Source organism: Akebia trifoliata, chromosome 6, assembly GCF_017979445.1.
Source record: "Akebia trifoliata isolate Shusen 1 chromosome 6, ASM1797944v1, whole genome shotgun sequence".
Classification (NCBI taxonomy): Eukaryota; Viridiplantae; Streptophyta; class Magnoliopsida; order Ranunculales; family Lardizabalaceae; genus Akebia; species Akebia trifoliata.
The window spans coordinates 5,330,505-5,342,856 of record NC_141380.1 but is presented as its reverse complement, the minus strand read 5'-3'; the positions used below and the strand labels follow the sequence as shown (position 1 = coordinate 5,342,856).

Below are 12,352 nucleotides of genomic sequence, written 5' to 3'. Positions count from 1 at the left end.
AAATTGCCATTCATGACTCTAAAATCACATAAAATAATTTTCAAAATTACATGAATACACCTTTTAATATCTAATATTCAAAAAATGCTTAATCAAGATTTTAAATTACAAATAAACCTTTTTTTATACATGTGTGTTTGGACATGTCACCTTCTAGTTCATCATTAACGTCACTTGCCCACGAAAAAAATGGTATGCTTTGATGTGTGTGTTGTTAGTATTTTGGAGTGGTTAGTTATCGATGTGTGTGTTGTTAGTATTATGGAGTCGTAGTGATCAGTAGGTAGTAATTTAATTAGTAAAGTGGATTGTTAGGAGTTGTAGAAGTTGTGTAAATGTTTTAGGGATGTGTTTAAGTGTGATAAAGTCATGTTCTGGACTATTAGTTATTGAGAAAATGGGTCCTATCTATGATTATATAAGAAATTGTGTTAGTTGTTAGTGTCCCTTATTTATTTCCCATATGAGAATGAAGAAGTATTTTAAGGTCTAGGTTCCCTTCGAATTGAAATTGTTGTATTTTATTTGCTACAATAGGTAAATAGAGAAAGGTAACCGTCATGTTTCCACAAAAAATGGTGCAAATAACCAAAGTTTGGTAAGAGAAGATGGAAAGTTAAAAAACATAAAATGATAAAACTAATATATTTTGTTATGTTAAAGTGAATTTATTACTCCTAAGAAATTAAATTTTGTATGGAAAATACCTTAAAATTTTAGTTTTTAGATAAAAATACCCTCACATGCTTATTCCCAAAGTGTATTTATTGCACTTTAACATGTGCCCTTAAGACACATGTTAATAAGACCAAAAGACAGTTATGTTTGGGGCTTTTTCACGACAGATTTAAATGGCTTGGCCTTCCCCACTCATGTCATGTTTCACCATAAACATGCCAAACAGATTTAAAAAAAAGTCTGAATCTGATGCAAGTTTGTACAAACTAAATGTTTATGGGTACTTATTTTCCATTTAATTAATGTATAATAGTGTATAGACTCATGTTGGATGTGTGTCAGAATCATAAATGCTTATCATAACGATATGAGTAAGAAGCATCTCGATACAGGTGAGTAACATCTATGGTTCTATGACCAATGTCTCCCAAGATGTCAATTTCAATGTTACTTCAACGTTTTCTTAATGTAGTTGTTCGTCAATCTATCTAGACCATCCACCTTAACATTCCTCCAACTAAACATGCATTTTGAAAGAGAGATGTTATAATCTGACTACCCAATGTGTCATATTCAAAATACCCTCCTAACACGGCATGTGTTAGAATCATATATTTTTTTGCCTCGGGATACATATCCTTATAAATATATGCAATTGTATATCACGAGGTGAAAAAATCTATAATTCTAACACATACCACATCAAAGAGAGTATTTTGAATATATCACGTGAGGAGTTAGAAAATCATTACACTAAAAAAAAAGAGTTGTGATAGTTTGACTCCCTTGCATGCCATATTCAAAATACTCTCCTGATGTGGCATGTGCTAGAATCATAGATTTTATGCATCGAGATACACATCTACATAAAATCTATGGGAGAGTGTATTCCAAGGCAAGAGATCTAGCACATGTCACGTGTGGAGAGTATTTTGAGTATGTCACAGGGGAAGTCAGACAATCATTACTCTTGAAAGTTTTAGTCAATGCCATCATGATGAGTAAACCTAAATGATCATTGAGAGTCACAGAATAATTTTTTGCCAAAAGTCAAGATGTTGAGCTGATATTCCACTAAAGAAATTATCAAAATGCCATTATGAAAAAAATATTATCTGTAAAACATCATTAAAATGATAGAATCCAAATGGTTCAACCAAAGATCGATGATGACCATGGATAATCCTTGGTAACAAGTTCAACAAAACAATTAAGCTTTCTTTCATGGTGAATTTTTTTTTTTTTTTTAAACCGAACTCTTCAATGCTATATGTATTTCAACTCAAATTAGTTATTATTAACAAAATAATTTATAAATAAATCCTAAAAGATTTCTAAAATAATAGAAAAATGAATTGGAGAGATCCTTACATCAATAACAAAAAAATAATAATAATAAATAAATAAAAAATGAAGAAATTGTCTTCTGGGGGGGTTAGAAGTTGGAATATTTTAGTTATTTTCAAATTTAATGATAATTTTTTTGGTATTTCATATCACATCCATGTTTAAGAGCCAAACAACTCTGATTTATACTTGATCACACCAAATCCAAACAACGTTTGGGCCACTCACCTAGGGGTGTTCAAAAAACCTGGACCAATCTCTACCATCCCTAAAAAAATCGAAAAATCGATCTTTTTAACTTAAAGTTTTTGCTCAAAAAGTAGTTTCTTACTGTAGACACCCAAATTTGATCGGGCCCTCGATGCAAAATACCTCAAAAATCGTAAAATTGGATTGGGCTCCGAGGCCCAAACCTACAAAAATACAACGTATTTTGTCATCTTATTTTCAATAAACGGCCCAAGGCCTCTCACGTGGCCCACGGACCAAATCCCTTACCATTCTTCTACACTCCTCAACTCAATCTAACATAAGCCCCAAACCCATTATCCAAGCCTATTCAACTCAACCCAAATCCATTCCTATTCAACCAATAACCTAAGCCCAACCAAAACTTTACCCAAGCCCAAATCATTCAACCCAAACCCAACTCAACCCAATCCAACATCACAACCAATCACCACAATCATCAAGGTGTGACACATGTCATCACCCCATCTCATCTCCCCCATCTAACCACCAACCCCCATCACCATAACTATCTCATTACTTTCCTTTAAATATCATCTACCCATACTTACAACCTACACCCCCCTAACCTATCATATCCATTATCTCAAATCAAACACTTATAACCTACATCTCCCCCTCATCTACCCCCATCATTTCCTACAAAACCTACATCTACAATCTAAATCTACACTCATCCTCTCAAATCAAACACTTATCCTTTCCCATCAACTCATCTCAACCCTTCATTTCCACCCATTTTGACACATGGCATCATCTCCATCACCCTCCCAAAATATCATCAACCACCTCATTAAATCATCCATTCTCTTAAATCAAACACCATTTAATCACAATCACCATCTTAAACTCACCTCACCAAACACTCCACCCAAATAGGTTGGGTAGGATCCAAATCATTTGTGTCAAAATTCACCCATTTAACCTCCCTTCCCTAAATACCCTCCAATTTCCTCTAAATTACACCCACTTCTTTCTCAAACTCATAACCATTATATTTTTTTTCTTCATTTCACCCAACTTTACCCCTAAAATAACTCCCAAACTTCTATAAAAATCCATCCACTCTCCCCTTACAACAATTAATGAAAATTTGATAAAAAATCCTCAAAAACTACAACTCTCTACTCTTACTCTACTCTCATTTCAACACCCAACTCTCAACTCATCTCACAACTCACAACTCTCAAACTCATATCAACATTCAATCCTCAACTTCAATCTTCTACAACCTCAAGCAAGTCAAGGTCAACTCAAAGGGGTACATCCTTGAAGATCAAGATTGGGACAATGTGGGTTTGAACAAAAGGCACACCCCCCAACTCCCCTATTCTACTTTTCCCTTCTCTACACATTTGCACACACCACTATGGTCTAAATCACCCAAGGGCCCCTTCATCATAAGGGTGCCCTCAATGATTTGAACCGATATTGAAAGCCCCTCACACTTGAGGGCACACATCGATTTTCTTTTATTTTCATTTTCTTTTTATTTCAAAAGATCGAATCCGAGGTTACCACATTACGTGGATGGAGTAGGGTGCCTAACACCTTCCCTACTCCATAAATTGACTCCCTTACCTTTGAATCAAAGGTTGGACTATGCACCTTATCCTACGAGAGTCATCAAAAATGTCAAAATAACATGTTTTCTTCAAAAATACAAATTCGGATGACCATTCACACCCATTTTCGAAAATGAATGGTGACGACTCCAAAACACCCCAAAATGGAGAGATGTTTTTAAAAGATTGAAAATCCCATGTCCACACTTACCTGCCCGGAAAAGGAAAATCCTGATCCTGACCTTATAAGTCGCTATGAGTTTCTATATCAAAATATCTCGACAAGAGTAATTGAAGGCGATCCATACCACGTTCCCCCCGTATGGAGCCAACGTCGCAGTTTAGTACGGCTTGTCTTAACTAGTACACACCCTAAAGGCAGCATACACCCCCCCTGGGGGGATTGAGACGGAAGTATCCTTCATAGAGCTACCAACTGTATACTTCCAGTGACCGCCTTCTTGTACCTAGTTCCGGTGGGTTAAGGTTCACATACTATACTGAACACAAAACCCACTCTTGTTCTCATAGTTTAACTGAAACCTTGTCTCCACTCAGAATGGTTACTGGACAAGAGACGGCCCCAGCCAAAAGCCTCCCAAACATAACCTATAGAGGTTTGGGGATGGTTGTCAGTTAAACTAATGAAGGAACTAAGGTGTTCGATCACTAATAACATAAAAAAAGATACACAAATTTTTAAGCATGCCATTAGGAGCTCTAAAACAAGCAATAAAGTCGGTTTAGACTAGACAGACCTGAGGCTCTAATCTGTCAAAAAGTAGTCACTTCAAAGTTCTAGGCAAAAACTAGGCATAAAGATACAAGTAAAAGTTCGGTGTATGCCGATAGGTGAGTTCGAAGTCCGCCCGAGGGAGCTAGGGGGTAACGTTCCTTACGAGCTATTAATCGAGTCCTGAGTTTGATTCCCTTGTTGACTTCCTTCCCTGTGTCTTCTTTTTGAAATGCGCTAGTAAACTAAGAGGTGAATAAGTTGATTCACCTTCAGTGGAAGCCATTCCAGCTTGTCGTCTACGGATTTAGTAGAATTGGAACTTACGGAATAAAGCGATCCCTGATTGCGTTCGTGGGATTGGTCTGGTTTCGGAGCATTGCTAAGTTTAGCCATCCTCCTCTGTCTTCACTTGCCTCCGATCCCTTCAACACAACATAGGTCATCGAAGGGATCTCAGACGACCTACTAAAGCACGAAAGCCATGATCTTTCAGAAAATGGATTCCTATTTGAATAGTGCATAACCACATAGATAAGCTCATGCTAACCTGTCAATTTGGGATCCAATTTGGGATTTTCCTTGGGAAGTATCGGTTGATCCACCACCATCAGAAGGAGAGCTCGTTTCAGCAGTAGATCTAGTTTCAACCGAGGGTCAATGTAATATGAGCTGCTGTCAAGGAAGGTTCAGTTTATTCAGTTGATTCTGAATTTACTAGCTTAACTTGAGATGCCGCCCAAACCTTTATCCGTGCGGTGACGGTACTACATAGACGGGGGAGCCAGCCCTATAGTTTCATTCCGTCTTTACGTGATAGGAAGGGGCTGCACAAAGTTCATCTCTTTGCTTGTTGAATAAGGAAGCTCCTTTAGCCGAGTTACGAGGGGACGCAGGATTTGAAACAGCTCCAACAAGAAAGCGAGTTTCAGCAGTGGATATAGTTGAGCTAGTTGAATCCGTTGATCGAGAATCAGGGTCCAGAAATCGATCTGGAACCGATTTCTTACCCGGACCGAAACTAATACAATCCTCATAGGTTCATTTTCGGCTTATGCGTTTGAAATTGGATCAACCCGAAATTGAATTGATAATAATATTTATGCAAAAAAACATAAGGTTATTTTTAAAAATGGTATGGATTTTGGGTCAAAACCCGGATCAAAACCAAAATTGGACCAATTTGAATCTAATTTCACCTTTAGGCCACCGCCTTGGGTTGAACCTAGAACTAGTTAGTTCGGTCTAGTTTTCGGTTCACCCCCTAACAAGACAAAAATTAGTTTTGGACCAAAACCCGATAAACCAATTTTGCTCTGATTCGGGTTACCCGATTGAACACCCCTATGCTAACCCCATATTCAAATCAACCCGAGTGATGGGAAAAAAACGTGTTTAAAATGCATCTTCGACGATTAAAAACACAAAATTTTCATTTGTGACAAAAAAAAAAAAAAAACGTTACTTTATTCCTGTTTCTTTCAACATTTTTTCCGAAGTTTTATCTTAGCATTTTAAACCGGTACTCCAACTTTGTGACTATGCATCCAACGACTAAAATCATTTTTGGTGATTTTCGGTAGGTTCTATAAGTTATGATTCACACGTGTCATTGATTTATTAGGTCATATCTACGAATGCTAGGGTTCATACATAAAGAATTTGTGTATTAGCTGGAGTTGGGCTTGGCCGTACACATGATATACAAATAAATGAGAAGTAAGAATGTTAAATAACTTCCAACTGTACAGAATCCAAACTCAAATAAACAGATAAAATAATGTAGTGGAGGAGCCACAAATCTGCTCTGGCAGACTAGGGAAGAAGTTTGCTTACACATGTCGTTGTTTGCTTGTTGAGTCTGCTTGAGAAACACAGAGTTTGCAGATTCAACAACAACTACAACAAGTAACCCATCGATCATTCTCTCTCTCTCATCTAATTTATTATTAAAAAAATTATTCATCTTTTCTTCTCCTCTGGTTATTACTGTTGTTGATTAAAGAGAAACAGAGAGAGATTTTAGATAGATTGATAGAAAGATTGTTTCTTTGTTGGTGGCGATGGAGGTCCGAAACACCCATCCATCCACACCATCACCATCTCCTCCATTAAAGCAAGTCAAAGCTTCCCCAAACCCAGTTGACACCAACTCAGTCACTCAGAGGTTCTGACCCATTTATTGATTTTCTCTTCTTTTTATTATTATTATTATTTTAATTATATTTAATTAATCTATTTTTTCCCATTTGGATGATACAATCGTCTCTTGTTCTTACCTCTAATTGCAGGCTTCAGAAGGAATTGATGTCTCTCATGGTATTTATCATCTCCTTGTTCAATTTGTTACAATTATTGGTTTTAATTGGGATGAATGTATAAAAAAATGTTTTTTTTGTTGATGTTTCGATGGATTTGAAACTCATAAATTTAGGGTTTTAATCCTTTTTTCGTAGAGTGGTTATTATTGAATCTAACATTCAAATTGCTGATATACGCAAAATAAAAGAAATTTAGGGTTGTTTCAATAAGGATTTCTTCAATATTATGCCCCCAAAATGGTTCATTTCTATTGTCATGTGTCATCATATCTGGTTTATTGGATTTGGGATCACCATTTATATACATAATTTACGTAGTGTACAATTAAATGGTTTGTTGGTGTGACTAAATTCCAAGTAAATATCGACATTGTCAAGAAAAGGGTTTTCAAAATGTTAAGGAATCATGCTTCTAAATTGATGGATGATTGTATGCAATCGTAACTAGTTATTCCTTGTTACAATTCAATGGATCTTCATGTTGTGCACACACGTTTTAACTCCGCCAATTGTTATTGTTTCATAATTCTCAAAGGAAAACAACTCACGCGATTGGAATCATTTGGTTTCCTCAAGTTTCTCATAAGTGCAAATTGGGGCATTTGGAATTTGTAGGAAAGAAATGGTAGAATCTTTTAAAGGAATGATTAATCTCTTAGGAAATCATTCCATGGGTTCCTATTCTTTTGTGTGAAATTTTTAAGGATTTCAAGGAGAAAATTCTTAAGGAGTTTAAGGGTGTCTTTTTGAAGACTTTATTTTATGATGGGATTTGGTGTGTAAGGATAGAGGCTATGATCTTGTTTAGTTTTCTTCTTTTCTAGGCTGCTCATCTCAACCTCCTTTTCTTGTTAATAAATTGTTATATCTATAAATAAATAAAATATGTGTAACCCACATTTCAAATCAATTCTTAACCAAAAAATTATAATTTTATGTCTAATTTCTTTTTACTTAAAAAAAACTATGATTTATGCGTGAAGCTCACCATTCTCTAAAATCTTACTACTTGAATAAATCATGTAGAAAAAAAATGACTATTATTATTATTAGTGGGATGGGTATAGAGTTAGTGGTTGGGAAATGAAGTTGGGTTCAAGGGGGTTTGAACGTAGGACATGGGAACAACACTCCACTCATGCGTTCGTATTATTGTTTATCACTAATTACCTCACATACATAGATGGCAAGTAATATTGGGAATTGAGACAATTGATTAAGAGAGGAAAACTTGTTTAGTTTGATGATGAAGTGATTATACATGATTTTGAATTTTCTTTTTCATAATAGATGTTTGTATGAGTTTAGAAAGAATCTTTGGAGCATATAGGAATCTATAGACCCTTGGTCCATACAGATGCTTGCATCTGCCTTAGGTTGAAGGGCTTCATCTGATGCATCCTTAAAGGAACACCTCCCAAAATTGAAGCATAGCTCCTTGTAGATGAACAAGACAAATTTGTGTTCATTTTGCAGAAACTTTTCTCTGGATTTTACTCTCATTCCTTCCTTTTCTCATATAAAGAAGTTCTTCATTCCCTTGTGCCTCTTACTCCACTACCACTAAATTTGAAGATTTTCCCAGTGAAACACCCAAAAGAAATGAAATTTTACTTTTCATAAATTTTTTTTTTACTTTTTCGCACTGTTTCCAATAAATTTATGTTACCTAGTGCAGTGATGCAGGATGATGGGGAAGAAGAGGAAAATAAGGGTGTTATGAAATCTGGTTTGGACTAGGATAGGGTAAACCCAAAATGATTTGGGTGTTAAGGCTTAATTTTGACATTTTGCAATTATGACCACAATCTCAATGGCCTAAAAATATAAAATAATTTGCAATTACGATATTTTCAATAGGGTAGAGGAAATGATTAAAGGTTTAGGATTTATAGGGTAAGGATTAAAGATTAAGAGAATGAGGAAAGGATTAAGGTTTGAGGAAAATGATTTTCAAGAAATAAAGATTTAAGAATCAAAGTTTAAAAATAGAAGAATTCATGAAATCAAGAATCAAGATGGATTGGTTTCTTGAAAGGATTGAAGGGTTCTTGATCTCTCACAAATAAACAAAAAAAATTGTAGAAAAGATGGATTGAAGAAGAAGATAGAAGATAAGAATAATTTGATTTTTTATTCATTCATGACTCTCATCAATAAACCCTAATACAATCTATAAATAAAGAAAATCAATCAAGAGTTCTAATAAATTTAAAATACCAAATAAATAGCCTAATTTTCGTAACTTTCTCTCTCCCAATTTTTCAACCCTTATAAACTTAAATGGAAGACAAACTATTTTTTATATTGGTAAATAAGAGACAAATTAGATTTACCAAACTACCCCTAAACCTTATGCTAAAACCATGGACCAATAAAACATGTAAATAAACCCCCAAAACATAAAACTAAAGTCTTAAAATAGAAAACCAAATGAAATTAAAATATACTCTTCAAGTTTTGATGTCCTCATACATGAATTGCATATTTAATATGTGTTCTTCCTATTTGCTTTTCATTTAGCTTAATTTAATTTTGTGAATGTTTATTGTCCCACGTTTTTCTCTTTGCCTAACCAATAAGTTACTTTTTAATAGACACGTGGCAGGCTGCTATTGATTTAACAGGTTAGCACCCTAATTTGTTAACAGAATATCTCTACTCACATGAACTTAGAAGATTGGAGGGTGGCTTATTTTTCTCCAACTCAGCTAACTAAAAACTGCATTTAGTAAGGGTTTATTAATGTGGGATGCAAATCAAGCCAACAGTAACGGGTTCCAACAGAAATTTTGTAATTATTTAGGTTGCAGCTTGTTTGGGTCCAGGGTTATTTTTATTTTATAGGGATTAGTTTTAGATTACATTATTTTAGTTTTAGATGTGTTTTATTATTTTAAAAGTCATATGAGTTTAGATATAGCTTATCAAATAAGAGCGTTTGTGTTCGCTATTTCATAAAAAGCTGTTGAGTTTCTTCCTTTCATATTTGGTTCTAACTTCCTTCACTATTATCATTAGTGGTTCTTTGGTATCTTATAAATTATTTGTCCACAGATGAGCGGAGACGATCTTGGGGTATCAGCCTTTCCTGAAAGCGAGAACATTTTTTCTTGGATTGGCACTATTGAAGGTGGCAAAGGAACTCCATACGAGGGTTTATCGTACAAGCTTTCTCTGCGCTTTCCCGTGGACTACCCTTTCAAGGCGCCCCAGGTTAAGTTTGAGACTATGTGCTTCCATCCTAATGTTGACCAGTATGGCAACATTTGTCTAGACATCCTTCAGGTACCATTATCTTGGACCGTTTCTTTTATAGAAAAAAAATTGATATTTAGAGAAAAATTCCCAAGTCAGAGGGAGATAATGAGCCAAAGCCAACCTTTCTGCCTCTCCCATGCATGCAACTTCTTTTGCTTTGACTTGATCACATCTTCATTTAGTTTTTCCTGTAGAGATGATGCTGTCTCCTTTCAATTTTCTGTAGGACAAGTGGTCTTCAGCTTATGATTGTAGAACCATTCTTTTGTCCATCCAAAGCCTATTGGGAGGTGTGTTGGCTCTTCCCTAAATATTTGAGCTCTTTATTTTTCTTTTATATGAGCGTCTTTGTTTTAATGTAGTTCTTGCATACAGAGCCGAATAATGAGAGTCCTCTCAACAGCTATGCTGCAACACTATGGAGTAACCAAGAAGGTTGGAGCTATCTAATTTATATGTTTTTAATTCGTTGTGTTTTTTCTCTCTAATTTTTTTGCTCTTTCTGGAAAGTAAAACCAATTTGTGAGATTAAAAAAATGTGATGCCTGAGGTGGACTCTTTGGTTGTAGCTTTGTTTGAAGCCAGCTCTATCGTCGTCCTTCATCTTCTTTTCTTTATGAATAAAATTTGTTATCTATCAAAAAAAAAAAAAAAAAATGTGATGCCAGATTGGATGTGATATAGAAATATAATATATTTTTAGTTGATGTCATCGTAAATCAAATTGAGAACAGTCATGAACTTTGCTATGCTGGCAAGGTCTGTGTGTTGATACCACAACTGCTTTTCAAAGCCACCCTTCACTTAATAACTACTAACCATTGGCCCAATACACCTATGTTGGTCTTTCTTGCAGATTACAAGAAAATGGTTCAAAAGCAGTTCATAGATGGAGACGCATTTGAAAGCTGATCTGCAAGTTTCCCATAGCCCGTGGAAGATGGTTATCAGTGTGCCTACACATTCATGGCATTTGAACTTCTCTGTGACACTCTTAAGAAAGATGGGGTGTTCTTGGAAGATGAGGTATAGCTTCTCTCTATGATTCTTGGAAATAATATTTTGTAATCTTGGGTTTTTTTTTAGTTTGACATCCAAGAGATCAGAATTTAATCACTTTTTCATCCTTTTTTCTTTTGCCACCTATCTTTTCTACTAACAGATCTTATAACTGGTTGAATTCTGTTAATATTCTTCTTGTGTAGTTGAATAGAAATACTTGTATTATTTGAAACTGGCTTCTCTCCACTTCATGATCCAAGAAGATTTTTTTTTTTTTTTGGGAGGGGGGGGGGGGGGGGGGGGGGCTTTTTGGTGGTTTGGTTGTTGTTTAAACTTGATGCCACCTCCCTCAGAGATCCCCACTGATTGATCCAAGCAATTTGAAGCATGGTTTTAAAAATTCGTTTTGCCGCCTTGTCTCGTCCCATTCATGAACAAGACCGAGCTGTCTTGGACGATTTTTCCGATGCGTTTGAGTTGTCTCATTTAACTAAGAGAAAAATGAACCATGTTTTAAAATCTTGTCTGATACGTTTGACTTGTCTATCTGTCTCGTTGGTGGACAATACCGAGACGTATCAGACAAGTCGTCTCAGTCTCAGACAAGATTTAAAATTGTGATTTGAAGTAGCCCATCCAAGTAATTTTAAATGGTGGGCAACTTCTTGGATGGGCAACGACCCAAAATCGGACTGATGATGTTAACCTTACTATAAGTACTGTTTGGAATGTGAGGTGGTGAAATAACCATAATGATCAGAGGGGGGGAATTTTTAAGTATCAAAACAATCAGATTTTCTGAAATTAAAATGGAGTAAGAAAAGATTAGATCATTGAAGAGACAGATTTATAGTAGTTCTGCGACTTCAGTCCCTACTCCACTTTCAGAAAGCTCAGTGACTTGAGTTGATGTCTCCACCTTCGAAAAGTGCAGTGACTTGAGTTGATGTCTTTTTATTCAATGTTTTCGAATTACAATTGTTTACAAAGAAAAACAAGCACACCATTGCGACACAATGCTTAAGACTTTCACTCGAGCCATTTCGAGATTTTACAATAAGAAATCTCTGTAAAAATTAAAGATAAGATGGAACAACTCTTGTCTCTAACTCAAAATATTACTACATAGATTAGAGGAGAATAAAAAAAGAAAGGAAATCACAAGAGCTTATCTCATATTCGATTGAACTTTGATT

At 35.4% G+C, this 12,352-nt stretch overlaps 1 protein-coding gene across 1 annotated transcript; it reads left to right on the top strand.

Annotated features, from left to right (window-relative positions):
* The first annotated feature begins 6,370 nt into the window (after positions 1-6,370).
* On the top strand, positions 6,371-11,388 carry LOC147399828 (uncharacterized). The gene is made up of 6 exons (XM_086445347.1): positions 6,371-6,739; positions 6,864-6,891; positions 9,951-10,181; positions 10,381-10,444; positions 10,530-10,589; positions 11,011-11,388. The coding sequence occupies exons 1-6, from the start codon at positions 6,636-6,638 to the stop codon at positions 11,064-11,066; spliced, it is 543 nt and encodes a 180-aa protein (XP_086301473.1). The 5' UTR covers positions 6,371-6,635; the 3' UTR covers positions 11,067-11,388.
* Positions 11,389-12,352: the final 964 nt, after the last annotated feature.